At 43.9% G+C, this 18,573-nt stretch overlaps 1 protein-coding gene across 2 annotated transcripts in view; it reads left to right on the top strand.

Moving 5' to 3' along the window:
* Positions 1-18,573, top strand: part of wnk3 (WNK lysine deficient protein kinase 3) — a 33,143-nt gene that overhangs the window by 5,260 nt on the left and 9,310 nt on the right. Inside the window, exons 2-17 of one of the 2 annotated variants that reach the window (XM_029507369.1) lie at positions 1,614-2,817; positions 9,857-10,029; positions 10,462-10,682; positions 11,168-11,325; positions 11,494-11,582; positions 11,714-11,933; positions 12,159-12,471; positions 12,639-12,757; positions 12,867-13,070; positions 13,560-16,781; positions 17,205-17,248; positions 17,534-17,666; positions 17,767-17,883; positions 17,980-18,081; positions 18,196-18,244; positions 18,337-18,489. In XM_029507369.1, coding sequence (XP_029363229.1) covers positions 2,080-2,817; positions 9,857-10,029; positions 10,462-10,682; positions 11,168-11,325; positions 11,494-11,582; positions 11,714-11,933; positions 12,159-12,471; positions 12,639-12,757; positions 12,867-13,070; positions 13,560-16,781; positions 17,205-17,248; positions 17,534-17,666; positions 17,767-17,883; positions 17,980-18,081; positions 18,196-18,244; positions 18,337-18,489 — 6,055 coding nt within the window. In that variant the 5' untranslated portion in view covers positions 1,614-2,079. The remainder of the gene's footprint in view (positions 1-1,613; positions 2,818-9,856; positions 10,030-10,461; positions 10,683-11,167; positions 11,326-11,493; positions 11,583-11,713; positions 11,934-12,158; positions 12,472-12,638; positions 12,758-12,866; positions 13,071-13,559; positions 16,782-17,204; positions 17,249-17,533; positions 17,667-17,766; positions 17,884-17,979; positions 18,082-18,195; positions 18,245-18,336; positions 18,490-18,573) is intronic. The other variant, XM_029507370.1, reaches the window with a different exon arrangement.

Below are 18,573 nucleotides of genomic sequence, written 5' to 3' on the forward strand. Positions count from 1 at the left end.
CCTTGGGAATGTTGCAGAGCTGGAAATATTTCTTTTCTCGATTAGCAGTTGGTCTATATCAGCCCATTGTGCCTTTAATTTGACTGACAGCTACTTGCATTGCCCATCAGACTTCTTTGATTCGAGCTAGGAGAAGCTACAGGCTTGATGTGAGTGTTAATGACCACTTTGTAAAAAACATAATAGCTGCTGTAATCTAATGGAAGAATCTGCGGTGGTCATGGTGGGCTTTGGTCATTAAAATTGCAAAAAAGAGTTTGATTGAAAGCTTTTGCTAAGCCTGTCTGACAGTGAGGGACACACTTTGGGGGCTAAGGCTGACTGTCCCTATGTGGATCTTGTGGGTGCCTTCGCAGCTCAGAGTGCTGTAACTTAAGACAGGGGTGCCTGGTGGCAGCAGCCCTTCACAAGACCACGTGTTTTTTGTAAAGTAATATGTGTTGTAAACTAATATGCAAAGTGAGCTAATACCTTGACTCCAACTGCACTTTTTACTTTCCATTTACCTCATCGTTACACTCTCAGGACAGGCACACTCATTCAGTTCAGTGTTTGTTGTTGATGCATTAGCACACTCTCTTCCTGTAAGTTCAGGTCCTAAATCATAAATGGTGACTTTGGACTTTGCTGCATCCATAAGTGGTGGTCCAATCTCTTCGATAGTGGCTCTGAGTAACATCAGGCTGACTGTGAGAGATCAGTGGCTGTCGGGGATTTAATGCGTAGGAGGAGAGGAGGATTGATTGAGGAGAAGACAGTATAAATACGTCACAAACAAACATTCACACACACGTACACAATGTGTACGGCGAGAGAGTTCGTTATTGCAGGGGGATTGCCATGTCAAAGAAAACCTGCTGTGTTCAGTTTCACAGCTGGCAGATGATGGTATGGATTGCTAATTTGAAACTGTTTGTTCACCCTCTCTGATTGGTTGACTTGACTCATAATCATAGTTGTGTATATTAATGAACGCTTTGCTGCAGATGTATGGTAGTCGCTGATAGGTAGTTCAGCTCCAGGACAGTCGCTCCACACATGAATTATTTACGCTCAACCGGCCGGTATTTCACCATCCATATTTAATGGTTTGGATCGACTGCTAACTGCATCTCTCTTATGACTAATGGAGCTATTGAACACAACTTCAATCACAAGATGCTGATTAAAGTGAACTTAATGCTCACTGAATTCATGTGTAATTGTTGCCCAGGCTAGCCAGGTATTCTTTGAAGACCCGTTTAAACGCCATATTTTTGCCCATAAAAAAGATAAGCTTGTGTTTGGCATATTAAGTAGATAGAAAGGATTGTTTCTATCATCCTGTGTGGATTCTGAAATATTCTGAGTTATTACATATGCAGGGAAGAGAGAGCTACTACATCAATTTGTCAACATTTTAAGTCAAATCTTCTTCAGCTGACATATTTTCGTAAACAATCTGACTGATCTATTACGTCGGTCATTTTGCTTGTGAGGAATTTCCTGTCAGGTTATGTTTATGATGTTGGTTATGTTGTTGCTCAGAGAGATCAAATTTCAACAACATGACAGCAGTTTTGTCAGTTCTGACTATCTGAATATTAATGAAATGTTTTTTTTATGTCTTGCAGGGTTTACTTGAAGATATTCTCAGAACAGTGTGAAAGGAAAACACTGCAGCTTTCCCCAAAACTTGGTAGACTTCCTGGTTTAGTAAGAGCTGCATTAAAAAAAAAAAAAATTGCATTTAAGTGGGAAATGAAGAAAATTAATGAAATGTTGAGGATGAAAATGCGGACAGAAAGTATTGGGGACAAGTGAGGACATAAACCTCCAGCAGCTCTGGTCACCTTCATCTGCTTTCACAAAGAATCGCAGAAAAAGAGATTGTGAGAAATAGAACAAAGGAAAATAGGGGAAGGGTCAATACTTTGACCAAGGAAAGGCTTGGGTCATCTGAAGCACTGGAATAACAGCCTACCAGACTGGAAGGAGTCAGTGGGTGACCACAGAAAGAGACAGCGACGGGGACTGACAGAGGAGCAAAGGTTTGGAGGAGGGGGCGGGGTGCAGGAGGGGTGGTGAAGGCCGACCCCAATGGCTACTGACCCGGGAGAGCCCACAGGCACCGAGGACTCCTCGGAGAAACCTGATGGAAAGAGGGAGGAGGACACGGAGCGGGAGGGTAGGGCCGACCAACAGAGGGAGAGGACACACAGCACCCATTCACACCTCTCTTCCTCCCAGACTCAGGAGAGCAGAGCACAAGGAGGAGAAGATGGAGGAATCCGTGGAGGAGGAGGAGGAGGAGGAGGAGGAGGAAAGGCCAGCCAAGAGGGTGAGGAGGCTGCAGTTAAACCAGTTTCATTTTCCACACCCCCCTTACCGGTTGACACTGGCCAGAAACGACTGAGGAGGGAGAAGCGTTTCTTCAGGAAGAGTGTTGAGATCTGTGAGCAGGACGATGATGTGGAGGTGACCCCCGAGGCGCCTCACAGCGCCCCACATTTGGAGCTGCATTCCTCAGACTCAGTCTTCACCAGCAGTGCCCAGCAGCAAGGGGCCGCTTCATCCTGTGCTACCCTGAGTCATGACCCATCTTGTCCCAGTTCCAGCCAGGAGCCTGGCAAGGATGCACTTTCCTCCACACCTACCCACAGGGGGAAGGAGAGGGACCGTGAACAGGAGGAGGAGGCAGAGATGAAGGCTGTGGCTACTTCTCCTGGAGGAAGGTTCCTCAAGTTTGATATCGAACTGGGCAGAGGAGCCTTCAAAACTGTGTACAAAGGCCTGGACACCGAGACCTGGGTGGAGGTGGCCTGGTGTGAACTTCAGGTAAGAGAAAAGTGTTTCCTCTTCTTTCACACCATCATTATGTACAATTATATGAAGTTTTACTTTTGCCGGAAGATTAAATAACCGAAAAATAATGAACACACCTAGAAATCACGAATGTGCACACAAACTGAAATACTTCCTATCAACACTCAACAATATTATTTCCAATCAATGTGCAGCTGAAAACATGAAGATGAATGTTGTGCCCTTGAAGTGAATACTACTGCATGTGTCCCAGGAACCTTTCCGCTTGAAATCTGGAAATCTCAGCATGTTGTCTGATTTGTTTTGCTTTTCATACTTTGAGACTGCTGTTCAGTGGAGACTGGGCTGAAAGGGAAGAGCGTCACTTGTCGCTGAGTGACAGTACAAAGCGAAAGTGAAAGGCTTTGCTTTTTCTGGGGCTGTTATGAATAATAGAATCAGAAGCTGTCTTGTTGTGAAATGGTATCCTATTAGAAACAGTATTTCTTGCATTGGGTTAAACTATAAAATAACTACATTGAAAATAAATATCTTGACGGGTGTAGAGGTTGAATGTTTTCTTGTGTCAAGTTGTCAATATTTCTCACGGAACAAGTGAATTTGAAGTTACTGTTCTTCTAATACATCACGTTTGGACATATCTGCTAAAGTCATGGTTAGAGCTCAGTAAATGCCACAGCCTACTCCTGTCTATGATGCAAAGAGTATGAAATGTAAATAGTCACGTGAAAGAGAAACTCTGAATGAGATGCATTTTCTGAGCACCAAGTTAACAGAAAACACTGCAGCAGATGTAGGTGTAACAACAGCAAACTGTAACAAACTCTTTGTCATGCGTCAACATTGCAGTGGGAGGCAGACCATAATTTTCTATACCAGAGTATTACATGCTGTAGCCAGGCAACTCCATTGTTGTTCAGAAGTAATGAGAAACATTGTTGGGAGACTGACTTGTGGAGGAGAGAAGTAATGTGTCCCTCTGACTCTTGGCCTCACAATAGAGAGCAGTGTTATGGTAAGCCATCAGATTTGACTGCTGGCTTTGTGTGAGAAAAGTCAGTCATGTGTTTGGTTTGGAGCTAATTCTAAAACAAGAGCCTTGACTAATCCTTGAGCTCAGGCCCTGTCTGCTGGAATAACGAGCAGCAGGCATGCCCCCATCACCTTTTCTGGTGTTACTCCAACACCTAGTGAATCAGCCTCACATCCTCAGTTGGGCTCTGCTGCGTGGCATATCACACTGCCACAGCTCCTTAATGCTTGATCTGCGCTTTTTCCATAAGATCTGCTCGGCTTCCAAACGTAGCCCCTTCCTTCTGCAGCAATAGTGTTATCACTAATATGTTTTGCCACCAGACAGCTTTCGTTTATGGCACCATCAAAGGCACTGCGCTGTATTTTTCCAGGCTTTGGGAGTGTGAGCAAAGCTGTGCTGGTAAAGCATTTTGTCAAATGAAAAGACAGTAGGCTTAAGCTGATTTGTACACCCATATTGAATCTGTGATATCCAATTTGGCCTGCACAAATGCACTAGGTCAACTTAAAGCCCATGGAGATGAATGACTTTTTATTTATTTACAAAGCATGAGGACAGCAATGGCTGCACCAATTGAAACTAGATTGAGAAACTTGATGTATATTTTATTGTCTCCTTAGAGTTTATATCATAAACACATTTAACACATTTGAGAAAATAAACAAACTGAGGTTTTTGCACAGAACAAGAACAAAGTGAAGGGAAAAGGCTGTGTGAGAAAAGAAAAGACAGACGCTGGAGGTTATGGTGAGTGATTGGGGGGAGAGAACGAGCGAGCAAGAGAGAGAGGCAGGGTGATGATGAGCCAAACACAGGATTATGGTGGCATCCCTCCCAAACAGCAGTTGTGTTGCTAATGCTAAGACACCAAAGACAGGACACATAACATTTTAGTCTCTCAGGTCACGTTATCTCAACTTTTTGCTCCTCTTTATAAATGCTTGTACAAGTCAAGTGGCATCAGGATGGACAATACTGATCAGATGAATGATGACACAATGTGATCACACCTACATTGATACCATCAATAGTCCATGCAGCGCTTCCAATTTGAAGGCACTGGCTTGAACAGATGCCAAACAGCCTGCACATGATAACCCAACCCAATATTTGATATTACTAATGTTATTTTGAAAATCTTGTGAGACTGAGAGCACCAAGCTGCTCTCCTCCTGTGTCCGCAACAAGAGGGAAGCCGGGGGATTATCTGTCCAAATGCATCTTGAAAGACCGGGTAATTAAAGTTCACAGTGTGGACACCATCTCTCTGCTTTCCTCTCCCTTTCCCGAAGAATCCTCCACCTGAAAGGGCAGAACTATATATCTCCCTTGCCAGGGCTTTGCCATCGGTCACCCGCAGTGGATGTGTTTTGTATGTGTTGCACATGTACTACATTTGTGTGTGCAAGGTGTTGCTCTCACTATCTCTGTGTCCACATACGCCACTGTCTCTCTCTCTCTCTCTCTCTCTCTCTCTCTCTCGCTCTCCCTCCATCTCTTCCCCCCATCACTTTTTGTCTATGTGAGTGAGCATACAGAGTGATCCAGGGAGTTAATTACAGTGGGTGCCTGTCAGGCTGGAACAAAAACCTTGCACAGACAGCATAACTCGGGTGGCAGAAACCAGACTGGTTCAACCCAGTCATCCCAGACTGGCCCGGCTCAGCTCAGCTTACCCCAGCTACACTCGCAACACATGAAAAGCTACAATGGCAAAGGCTATCGTGATGATGACCAACTTAAATACTTGGCAATTTATTTTCGTAGGGCCTTTTGGGGGTTATGTCTGTAGATAACAAACAGCGTGCGATGTTTCCTAGTTTAAAAAAAAAAAAGATTTGGGACCTTTACAGGACTGAGACTTGTTTTAACATTAGAGTGCATTGTGTAGTGTCTTTGATGCAGCATCTAAGACCCCTTGTTCACCCCTAGAATCAAGATTGATAATTTACAATTCACAAGGTAAGGAGATTGTAAGTGTATGTCTCATGTTAGAACAGTATGATGCATGAAAATAATATTTCTCCCTTCCTGCTCAGTTATCTATCCAGCTTCCACCACTTATCTGAAGTCGGGTTGTGGTGGTAAAAGCTCCTTTTTCTCTGGCAGCCTTGGCTAACTCTGACTGGGGGATCCTGAGGTGCTCCTAGGCCAGTGAGGAGATATAATCTAACGCTACCCTAAACAGCCATGAATTTGCAAGATGTTAACACGACCATCAACACTGTCACAGCTGGTAACATGAATAAAGGGAGGAGGTGGAGATTATCGAGGAGATTTATTGGTTGACATTTTGAAAAACCAGTTGGGTTAGGCAACGTAAAGCACAGGCAAGCTATTTGTGGCTGACTAAAATCAGTAGAGGCTAAACTCAGTGGATTTAACTTCAGTAAAGCATTGATTCCATCCGGGTATGAACTGACTCGACCCGGATGGAATCGATCCAACCAAACTGACCAGACACATGTTCATTTAGGGCACCGACAGCTGGCAATTGGCCCTCAGGCTGTATCCTCCCACCACAATGTTCATTGCCTAACCAACAATGGAGATTCAAATTCTATTGAGACACTAACCACAATACCAGCATTAACTGCATAGCTTAATCAAAATTAAATACACTTGAAACACTCATTGGTTATGAAATGTGATTACCATCCAAGCAAGTCCGATCACAATAAAGTTATTTGTTAATAAACCCATGAAGGCCTTTTAATATTCATGAAAAAAATGAAATACAAAAAAATACAGCATGGATCCCCTTCCTGAAACGTGCTAACCTAAAATGGCTCGTATACAGAGAGAGGTTAGTGAATTTGGCCCACTGGCCTGGGATTCTAATCTGACATTCAAGCTAGCCCTTTTCCAGCAATCTATCTTGTTAGTGTGAGCTGTTGTAGCTTACAGTAATCTAATCTGAGCCATCCGCCACCTCGGATTTTCAAGCACTGACATGCTTACTCACACTGCAGGATAACACATGCTGCATACACCTTCATATACAAATATCCAACCAAAGCAAGAATAATGCTCCCCCATTTCTTGATGCTGCCCTAAACTAGCTACACTCATCCCAATGTGGCTGAGGTTGACTCTTCCCTCAGACAAAACTGTGACCATGGGAGCCAGTTCCTCTCATTTAGTTTGTCATATCTCATACTCACATAGGTTTTTGCCAGAATTAGATGTTTTTGGGTTTATGACCCCAGCCTCATACCCCATACCCCACCTAACTGTGCCACATGAGCCATACACCCTTCATTTCTGCCTGTGTTTTATGAAGCTACTTAACCTGCAGCTTGACCTTTTGCTCTACCAGATGTCTGATCCAAAAAAATCTCCCACTGGACAACATGGTCTTAGGCGTTACCCTGCTGACCAGGCGGTAGCCCTTAAGGACCTGCCATGGAGGGATCATTTAAAAGCAGAATTATACGACCTGACAAAGCAGGTTTTAACAAAATATCAGAAACAATCCAAAATTTTAATTAATTACAAATGAACTACACTAAGTACGACATTTGCGAAATAATTTTTTTTTTTTAATCTGTTGAAACTGTATCAAAGAGATGTTCCTGAATTACAAGCGTTTCTGTATTTTGTAATTTGATCCTGCTACTTTGTCCACCATCTGTGGGGAAAATAATAGTAAATAAATATAATATTTTCTGCTTCACATGTTGCAATAGAGCTGAACCAACATCTCTGTGAAATGATCTTCATAAAAACATCATTTTTATTATATATTAGATTACATAATACTTTCCAGTGAGGATCTTCATTTCAGATTAAGCGGAACTGGGCTTTAGAAGGAAATGGCAACTTAGTATTATATACAAGTAAAAAACTGTGTGGCTGAACAGTGAAAGTGCCAATCTCAATTATCCACTATATACATCTTAAAATGATCCACCTTTTTATCCATACACAATAAGACTCAATTAACCTCAGAAGAGTCAGGGAACGTGTGCACATAGTAGAATGTATCAGATTTTAGAATTATTTCTTAATATTTCAATGTGCTTGACATTGAATACATTTATATGTTACATAAACGCAGAGTCTGACTGATTTAGAGGAAGCAAGAGCAAGCTGACAATAGGAATTTGTTGTGGGGTCAGTTTCTGTTTTTTTTTTTTTGTCTCTTTGTTACACCATAATTTCCCCTTTCCTCTTGTCCCATCTTATTTTGTCAGATCCGTTTGCTTCTGCTGTCGTACTAAAGTTGGGCTGATTGGTATCATCTCAATCATTAGCAGCTGTATCATCATCATTGAAGAGTTTATTGAATACTCTATTTATCACATTGGCCAGTGTGAGTGGGCCTTCTCAACTGCAGTTTCTCTTTTGGGTATATTTAGCAGTACTGCCAACAGAAATAGGGCTGTAGCTTATTAATGTTGTTGCGCCACTGTTTGTGAGAGTGTGGGTGTGTATGTGTGAGTGGATGTGCAGCGAGGAGTAGGTTTGTGTGAGTCTGTCTAGACACATTCTCACTCACTGAACTCTTTATGACCTTTTTGCTGACCCTAAGGCTGTCTGGTACCACACTCTTAGGGGAGAAGAGATGCTGAGGAGGCAGCAGACAGGGACACACAGACAGCAGTCTGTCTCGCTCTGAACCAGACAGTGATACAGAGTGATGCCCTGACCGTGGAGAGACACACAGGACGGGGGCACCCAAATAGAGGCAGTATTCACTGGCAAAAAAAAGCACACTAGAAAGAAGACACATGCAGTTTGGCAAGCCACATTTAAACCTCAGCAGGGACGTGCAAACCTGCACAAGACCAGCTATATATACAATTACCTAAGAATAGATACATTAGATTATGATAATGCATTCCAATATGAGCGTGAAGTAGCTGGTGGTATGAAAGTACAAGGGCAGGCTTTGGCTGAGGAACTTATTCTTAACCATAGTTGTGCATGGAGGAGCAGCCTTTCTGTTGATGCTACTTCCCTGTAGGGAGGGAAGGGAAGGGAGGGGAGGCACCTTTACCAGTACTTCCAGAAAAGGACACTGAACCAGTGCATATGCAGATAGTAAAAGATCTTTATAGAAGCACAGACCCAGAGGGGAGGAGAAGCATAGAAAAGAAAAGAAAAGCTTTAAAAACCCACCATAAATACCGATCGATGCAGTGACAGTGAAACTGCAGTACATAAAAAACTCTTTATTTGCATCCAAACATCTGCAGCACACTGCCGCCCTTTGGGGAGCTTCATGTAAGGCGAAAAAAAAAAACAAACAAAAAACTCAACATCAATGGAATTGATCAATGGACAGCCAGTGTGAGGGAGACTTCTATTTATAGTGGAGTCTGTTTGTGACAGGTCTATGGCTGCCATCCGGCTCCCACGCATATATTAAGTCAGGCAGTTTTTTTTTGTTTCTGTCCTTACATTTTGTGCTCACATAATTGTTGAAGGCTGTTAATTAATGCAATGGGTTCTTTCAGTATTTTGCTAAAACTTTTTTTGGATCATTAGCCCTCAGCTGCAGAATAGCAGGTCACAAGGTAAACAAAACTAACCTGAAAAGCTTTGTTTATTGCTCACATGGAAATGACAAGTCTTTAAATGGCACTAATACAGACAAGGCTTGAGACAGTGAATACCAGAATCGAACAAATAAACAAACAAAACGCAGCACCTTCCCTCACAACATTCATGAATCTCTGGTCTTAGAAACACTTTATGCACCAGTGTTTATTTGACGGACTACTGAATGCGTTTCCTGCTATATTCTATCTGCCGTCTGTCTGGCAGATGCAGTAGAAATGTGTTTTATTAAGCAAAGGCTTGGGTGTCGTCTCAGGACTGCTGCAACTTTACATTGCCACTACCATCTAGTGGCTGTTGGTGTTAGTGCACAGTTGTATACTTGAAGTGCGTGTCAGTTAACCTCATAATGCTTTGGAGTTTTTCTGAACTGATCTGTGGTAGAACTTTTCTCAGCTTATATCAAATGTTATTATTGCCGTGTAACTTGGTATTTACCTCTAACCTCAGGACCGCAAGCTGACCAAGGCAGAACAACAACGCTTCAAGGAGGAGGCTGAGATGCTGAAGGGGCTTCAACACCCCAACATCGTCCGCTTCTATGATTCCTGGGAATCTGTGCTCCGTGGCAAGAAGTGCATCGTTCTGGTTACTGAACTGATGACTTCAGGAACACTCAAAACGTTAGTACAGCCTCCTAATTTCTGTTGTTTTTATTATCACACAGATTGAGTTTTACGGTATTGGATTTTTTATAAGAAGATGGTAGGAGTATATTTTGTGCATTTATTTTTAACATGTCGTGGCACCCAGTAAATGTCACAACCACTTTGATTAGTTTCTCTGACTGATGGCATTAGTAGCAGGGCATATTGTAGCGATAGTGCAAACCAGTAGCTATAAATCTGCTTTCACAGATGAATAACAAGACATGTTTCCGTTGTTAAGAAAGTAAGTGTTACTCAATCAAAACACATCTTTCTGCTATCATTATTCTTTGATAGGAATTTATGACACTGTTTTGCCTCATGATCACCATCTACCTGCCAGTCAGTATCCGCCTGTGTTTTACAGTATCTTCTTTGATTTTGATTGCGTTTGTTCTGTCTGCACAGTTACCTAAAGCGCTTTAAGGTGATGAAACCCAAGGTCCTTAGGAGTTGGTGCAGGCAAATCCTGAAAGGCCTTCACTTCCTTCACACCAGGGCTCCTCCAATCGTCCACCGGGACCTTAAGTGTGACAATATCTTCATAACAGGCCCGACAGGATCAGTCAAAATAGGCGACCTCGGTCTTGCCACTCTGATGAGGACGTCTTTTGCCAAGAGTGTTATAGGTACATGACATAAGTAGACCAGCTGTCTTTGCTCCATCAGCAAACTGACTCAGGGCCTATAAATATACGTTTCTCTGTATTCAGCACTGTTAAACGTTTTTACAGCGCCTCAGCAGCCATGCTGTATAGATTATCATTGACAAAGCCCCTCTAAAATTCATGTGGGTTGCACTTAATGTAAATAGAGACCACTGATTAGATGTCAGCTATGTGAACCAACTTAAGCAGTGCACTGTGAATTCCCATTTAGTTCAATAAAGTTTAACTCAGGAAGCTAGAGCACTTGCCAGGAACAGGCTTCTAAAAGTTTCAATTGAATTTCAGTTGCTCCATTCACTTTGGGCCATTTCTGCCCTCTGTGGACAGAGTTATGTGACAGTATGCACAGTTTTTCACTTCCAATATTGATGATGGCCTAGTAGGCATAGTCAGTGCAGTGCTGTTCTGCATGTTATTGACTGTGAACCACCGTCTGTCCTTAACAGGAACGCCAGAGTTCATGGCTCCAGAGATGTACGAGGAGCATTATGATGAGTCTGTGGATGTTTATGCCTTTGGGATGTGCATGCTGGAGATGGCTACTTCAGAGTACCCCTACTCTGAGTGCCAAAATGCAGCTCAGATCTATCGCAAAGTCACGAGTGTGAGTGTCTTCAACTGCTTCACTCTTATTTAAGCTCAACACATTTGTGGAGGCGGCAGGTGTCGACCTACATCCTGTACTTTATTTAAATGCTTAAATGTGAACGATTCCAACTATCTGGGCCCATAGCTCTTGAGAGCAACTAAATCCCCATTTCTTTTTCTGTAGGGTATCAAGCCAGCTAGTTTTGATAAAGTGAATGACCCAGAGATAAAAGAAATCATTGAAGGCTGCATTCGTCAGAACAAGAGCCAGAGGTAAGTCCGTTTTACCTTCATAACATGAAATGGTGCACTGTGTCATCAACTATTGCTGATCAGGCAGTCATAAACTATTCTGGCACCTTTTTCACTACCCTCTGCTCTGTTTTCTCTTTTTCCTCTGACAGACTCTCCATCAAAGATCTCCTGAATCATGCATTCTTTGTTGAAGACACAGGGGTCCGAGTGGAGCTGGCAGAGGAAGACATAGGCAGCCAAGACTGTCTTGCACTCCGAATTTGGGTTGAAGAACCTAAGAAGCTGAAGGGGAAACACAAAGACAATGAGGCCATTGAGTTCAGCTACGATCTGGAGAATGATAGCGCTGAGGAGGTGGCTCTAGAGATGGTGAGGCATAGGGAAAGCTCAAGTGTGATGAAAAGACGGGCGTTCACGGGTGTCAGTTACAGTGTAGGGTATGTTGGGAAAACGTTTTGGTGCTTTAAAAGAATAGTCAGGTGAGGGAAATCTTTCGGCTCATTTCTCAGCCGTTGCACCGCTACACTTTCTGACCTAAATTCCCTCAGTCTAATTCCTGCCAACAGTTAATTAAATCCCCCTCTCTCACCACAGGTAAAGTCAGGTTTCTTCCACGAGAGTGATGCTAAGGTGGTGGGAAAATCCATCCGGGACCGAGTAAATCTGATCAAAAAGTCACGGGAGCGTCGACAGCAGCAGCTCCTCCAACAGCACCAGGGCTTTGATGAAAGAAGAGACTCCACAGTCACGTCTTATACGTTTTCTCATCCCTCCTGTGCCTCCTCATTGGGGCCAGGGGCAGCTGGACAGATGGCAGGAGGAGGGCCAGAGTCTGAAGAGCTGCCTGAAGTGGACCAGCACGTCAGACAGCAGCATATTATCAGTGGGACAACTCTTACTTTGCCAGGTAGAGTATGCATCTATATGAGAGGTTTCTTATGCCAGGAATTCATGATAAATGCGCACTATGAATGAATAAGACATTATTTTGGGACAAGTGATATGATGGAAATTTAACTGAACAAGATACTGTTAAGACTGGATGTGTTCTTGTTTAAAATGTGTTTGGCTCAGAAGGTGAGAGCATCGGGTCTGCCAGCTTTGAGTCTTATGCAAGTGGACAAAGCCAGGCCTACTCTCGGCCGGGGGACTCATACGCACACGCCCAGACAGCTCTCCCCACTGCGTCATCCGTATGTCCAACTCTTATTCTCACCTGCTTCTTAAATGAAACTGAAATGATCAATTGATTATTGTTTGAAAAAAAATTGTTGTGATGATTAACATTTTTTTGCACTACAGGGCACTGGTGCATTGGCTCATCCTCACATGCTCCCCACTGGGGAAAGTGGAAGCATCCCAGCTGTGCCTCTTGGTCAGAGTGTTAGTATGTCCAGCATGTCCATAGGCCACAGTGGAGGAGGACCTGTTGGCCAGACATTTCTTCAGCCTGGTTCCATGCAGGTTCCACAGGTATCACCAAGTGTACCTCAACAATATTTTCAGGTGAAAAGGGTGAAAATACTATTGTGTACTAAAATGAAAGCCACGTTTGCATTGGGGCAACTGCATTTAAAATAACTGTAACTGGGATCCGTTTACTCTGTCAAAAGTTGGGTTCTTTTCCTTCAAATAATTAATCGGCCAGCCACGAATCATCTTCATAATACTCTCAGATTGATCTTTGATGAAATGCCGTGCAGGGTTTTCCCCAGGAAACTGCTTAGCAGTGGTATTGATGTGTAATAGTCTGCATCTTACAATATAAGCAGCACGTCTGCTCATTTTGCCTGATGCTTTACTGAAGAGATTGAGTTTTTAACCTTTTTTTTAACATGCACACACTACCACTGCCATAAAGCACTGTGGGAAACCCTCTTACATAAAGTTTTGTGCTGTTAATTTGTGCCTCCTGCCAAAGCTTATTCTTACCTGTTTTTCTACCATTTTCTTTTCCCTCCTCTTTCAACATCAACTCTCATTATCACTGAGTAGTCACAAACATTCCCATCAGATACATTTCAAATGCCCACTTCCCATGGGTCAATGGCCCCCTCACAGTCATATATAAACCCTGTTTCCCCACAAGCACCCATTAATGTTCTAACTACATCCATGTCAGGCAGTGATCCTCCTGGACTAACAGGGGCCATTGTGCCCCCCGGTCAGCAGACTCAACCCACTGCCACTCCCATGCAGCTCACTGACATCATTCACCAGGCAGCACCCCAGCAAACACAGTCTGTCATGATCCCTCAGCAGACTATTATCCAACAACAACAGATCGGTATGGATCCCCAGACCTCCATCCTCCAGCAGCAGCCACAACAGCAAATGGAGGCCCAGGCCACTGTGCTTGAACAACAACAGCAAGCTAATGCCGCTCAGCCATCAACAGAACAGCAGCAACAGAGCCTTTCAGCTACAGCTCACCAGAAGCATCAAAATGAGCCTCAGCAGCAGATCTATGTGCAGCAGTCTGTTCCACCTGTCCAACCAACGCCTCAGCAGCAAGTGTTACCAACACAAACAAGTATGGAGCAGCGAGCTATGTCGTTGTCACAGCCAGGGGAGCCGCCTCAGTCTTACACACAGCAGCCAACAGGGGATCTTCACGAACGGACCACAATACAATCTCAACAACTGCAGCAACAGCTTCAGCAACAGCAGACTCTGCTACAGCAGCAGCAGCAGCAGCAACAACAAGCTTTACTGCTTGAGCAACATCAAATGTATGTCCAGCAGCAACTTGACCAGCAACAACAAGCACTGCTCCAACAACAGCAGCAGCAGCAGGCTCAACTGCAACAGCACCAACTGGAACAGCAGCAAGCTCTTATGCACAAGCAATTGTTAGATCAACAACAGCAAGCTCTAATGCAGCAGCAACAAGAGCATCAACAGCAGCCACATAGTCTTGTGCAACAACAACAACAACAACATCAACAACAAGCACCTTTACAACAGCAATTAGAACAACAGCCACAGAGTCAGTTATATCAAAATATTGGACAACACCAAGCTGGGACAGAAAAGGAAGCAGAGAAACCGCAGCAGCAAGTTGTTTTTCAGCAGCAACAACTGCAGCAGACTCAACAGCAAAATGAGCAACAGTTGCAGCAGCAAGCTTTATTCCAGCAAATGGATCAACAGCAGCAACAGGTACTAATACAACAGCATTTACAACAGCAGGCTATTTTACAACAGCAGCAGCTGCAGCAGAAAGCTCAGCTACAGCTGCAACAACAGGAGCAACAACAATTGCAGCTCAAGCAGCAGATAGAGAAGCAGCAGCAGGCTCTTTTGCAGCAACAGTTAGAACAACAGCATCAGCAACAGGTCCTGTTGCAACAGCAACAAGCAGAGAGATTACAGCAGCAGGCTCTGATACAGCAACAGATTCAGGAGCAGCAGCATGCCGCCATCTTTCAGCTGCAGCAGACTGAAAAACAAGAAGCTGTCCCTATTCCACAAAGTCACAGCGAGCAACAGATTCAGCATCAACCAACGGATATTCAGCACGTCTGCATCCCACCGCTAAACGCTGCTCAATTTACACCTCACACCACTCTCACGCAGCAGCAGGTGATTGAGCAACAGCAGCAAGTTGCATTGATACAGCAGCAGAATGCATTTGTTGCCCAGCCGCAGCTCCACACTTCTGTAATCGAACCACATATCCCAGTTGGGGCTCCTGCTGGCACTGAGGTAATTCAGCACCAAACTCCAAATGTTCCGCAGGCCCATGTTCCCACAGCTATCCAGAGTGTGCAGATTCCTCTCCAGACGTCCACTGTCCCAGCTCAAGTTTTTACAAAGCAAGGACAAAGTGAAATTCATTCGCAGACCCAGGGCCAGGTCCCACTCCAATTTATGGCCCCATCCACAGCCCAAGGAGCTCAGGCCCTGATGGAAGCCCGTGTAGCACCTCAAGCAGCAATGATCCAGGGCCAGACTCAAGTCACCCAGACCCAGCAAATACCTTTGCAGACTAGCTACCCAGGACCTGCTACTCCCACACAGACCTGTGTGACTTCTCAGCCATTGAGCCAGACTCAGCCTCTACACCAAGCAATTACTCTGTCCCAGCAGCATGGCCAGGCGACGAGTGTTGACATCCAGATGATGGGCCAACAAAGTCAATCTGCTGTCCAGCCTTCACCTGCTATTGCGTCAATTGCAAATCAAATTCAACATGAGTCATGTGTTCAACAAAATGTTCAAATGCCTGGGCTTATGCAACCTCAAGGACAACCACCGAGCCAGGTGCATGCTCAGGCCATGGCTGGCCTTTTGACCCCTCAGTATGTTGCTCAGATTACACACCCAGCTATGCCATCTGTACAACAGGATATGACCCATATTGCACAACAGCAGCAGGAACAGCAGCCAGCACTACAGTATCATCAGATGATTATTTCTCCTGGGTCGGCCGGTGTTGGAGGGAAACATGATAATCTCGGTTCTGTAGTTGACCCTGCAAACTTTGTTGCCACTCATCTTGTGCAACAACCTGGGCAAGCTTATCTTCCAGGCCAAACTGTTCAGGCCCAACAGCAACCCCAAGGAGGCACTGCTGACCCATCAGTCATTAAGCCCATCTCCCAGCCTGCAATGTCTCAGTCTGCAGAGCAATACCAGCATTTTCAGAAGCTTTCTCAAGTGCAGCAACCACTCGCTCCAGCTTCTGCACATGCTCAGTTACTGGCCCAACCCATTGCAACTCCTATCCAGCAACCACTTCCTGGAAAGAAGGCTTTGATACCCCTTGATGAGAGTCAGCAAACTCCACAGTGTCCACCTGCTTCACATCTGGTAACCCACCCTCCTCCACAGAGTAATGTGGCTGACCCTCAGTCCCAGAACAAGACCCTTATCCACTATAGTCATCTGGTGGCAGGCACCACTCCATCGCCGCAGCACCAGCCCAAGCAGATGATGCCAGCCCACACACACACACAAACCAGCATCCAGGCCCAAAAACACTCGCAAACACAAACACACATTCAGCCACAGGCCCATTCTCATACTCAGACACACACTGAGACACCGATTTCTGAACAGGCTGTTCTTCCCAATGCTGTCTTTCCTGCACCACAAATTCCCCTCAGCCCCTCTCATACCTCATGTCCCCCAACAACTCTACCATGTCTGCCATCCCACTACCCTGCTGCTACTGCTGTTCCAGAGCTGCCTACATCATCACCAGTGGCTCAGGTAACCTTACTAGGGCAGACTGACTTATTCCCTGCATCCCTTCCATCTGTAACTCGTCTAAAATTGCTTGATTCTAATGCTCCCAAACTGCCCCAAGCCTCGCTGCAGGACCATGACTTTTCCTTGCTGGTGGAATGGGAGTTTGCTTATTAATTAAGAAATTATTTTAACTTTACATCTGGGCAGAATGGATGAGAATACTGCTAACAAATTATTTGCTACAACTTTGATTGTGTTTTTATGATTCAACCTAACAAGTTTAGTTTTTATATTTATAGAACAGTAGAGCTATTATTAAATATAATAATATAATATAATGTTATTACATTATAACCTTATTTGTATCAGTTGTTGCTAATGTTTTGGCATGTCGTTTTATGTCCCTCTGTACTCTTTTATGTGTTTGTTCACGTTACTCTACAGGATGGCCCATACTTGTCAAGTACCGAGCATCATTCTTCATCAGGGTATGTTTGATAACATTACTTTTGCTTGAGCTTAGCTCCATAAGTGGTAATAGCTGGTGCTTTAAAGTCACGGAGCATGCTCATTAGTCAAGACGGAAACTATGTATGTCTAAACAAGGTCAAAAGTTTTCTGGAAGTCTGAACTCCCCATATTGCCCATACTGTATGTACAGCGTTGTTAAAAGCTTCTTCAAATGTATAACATGTTTAGATGTATGTTTGTTTCCCTACAAATGCTCAAATGTTCAGAAAGTTGTCAATAAATGTTTACCTTACCACCCACAGGTCTGTTCCACCTAATGGAGACGAAACTCAGCTCTTGGCCAATGGAAAATTAGAAAAACTAAAAACTCAAAGAAGAACTTCTTCTCAGAGGCCTGAAAAAGTTTCACATCAGTTTCAACTGAGCATAATTCAGGTCTAAACAGCAAATATCCATAAGTGAAACCATATTGATTTATCCAATAGATTTTGAAAAAGACAGTTTATTTATATTAATTTGCCCTCCTCATCCATAGGTGTCCGGCAGTGGAGACAATATGGTGGAATGCCAGCTGGAGACACATAGCAACAAGATGGTGACGTTTAAATTTGACATTGAAGGAGATGCACCTGAGGATATAGCAGATTACATGGTGAACTGCTCATGTACTGCCAAAGTATGCATTGGTTGTTGGGGAAGTACCATTCCATGTCTTGAATGTTATTGTTCGGTTGCAATGTATTTCTAGGTTGAGGAGGACTTTGTCCTTGATATGGAGAAGGAGAAATTTGTTGACGAGCTTCGAGCAATAGTTAAGAAAGCCCATGAAATTCTTCAAACCCATTTACAGGTATATAGATTTACATCTATCAACTTCTCCCCTGAATTACTCCTCTGTTTCGATTGAACAATAATAATATTGATAATATTAATTAATGAATTGCAATTTGTATTTCTTTGGTAGACTGGCTCGACTGACCAACTATTTGTGAGCACTCCTACTAGCACAACTGGTAATTTTTTCTTTTTTATTTTCTTTTGCAGAAAAGCTAGCCAGTATGAGAAACGTCTGTGATAACTAGTGAACTAACTCGTGATTTCCCAGCAGACACAGTGCCTCATTCCTCCCCAGTGGGACGTTGGCGCTTTTTCATCAACCAGACGATCCGCCATAGAGATTCTCTTTCCAATCAGGGAGCAGGCACACCACCACCGACCACAGAAACAAGGATTCCTCAGTCTCCTCAGCGAGAGAAAGGTGAGCTTTGCCCAGCTTAACTTTAACGCCGTGGCTTATTAACATGACTGAACCAGCGCAAAAGAAACTAATCGTGTGTTCCTC

Source organism: Echeneis naucrates, chromosome 7 (assembly GCF_900963305.1).
Source record: "Echeneis naucrates chromosome 7, fEcheNa1.1, whole genome shotgun sequence".
NCBI classification, from domain to species: domain Eukaryota; kingdom Metazoa; phylum Chordata; class Actinopteri; order Carangiformes; family Echeneidae; genus Echeneis; species Echeneis naucrates.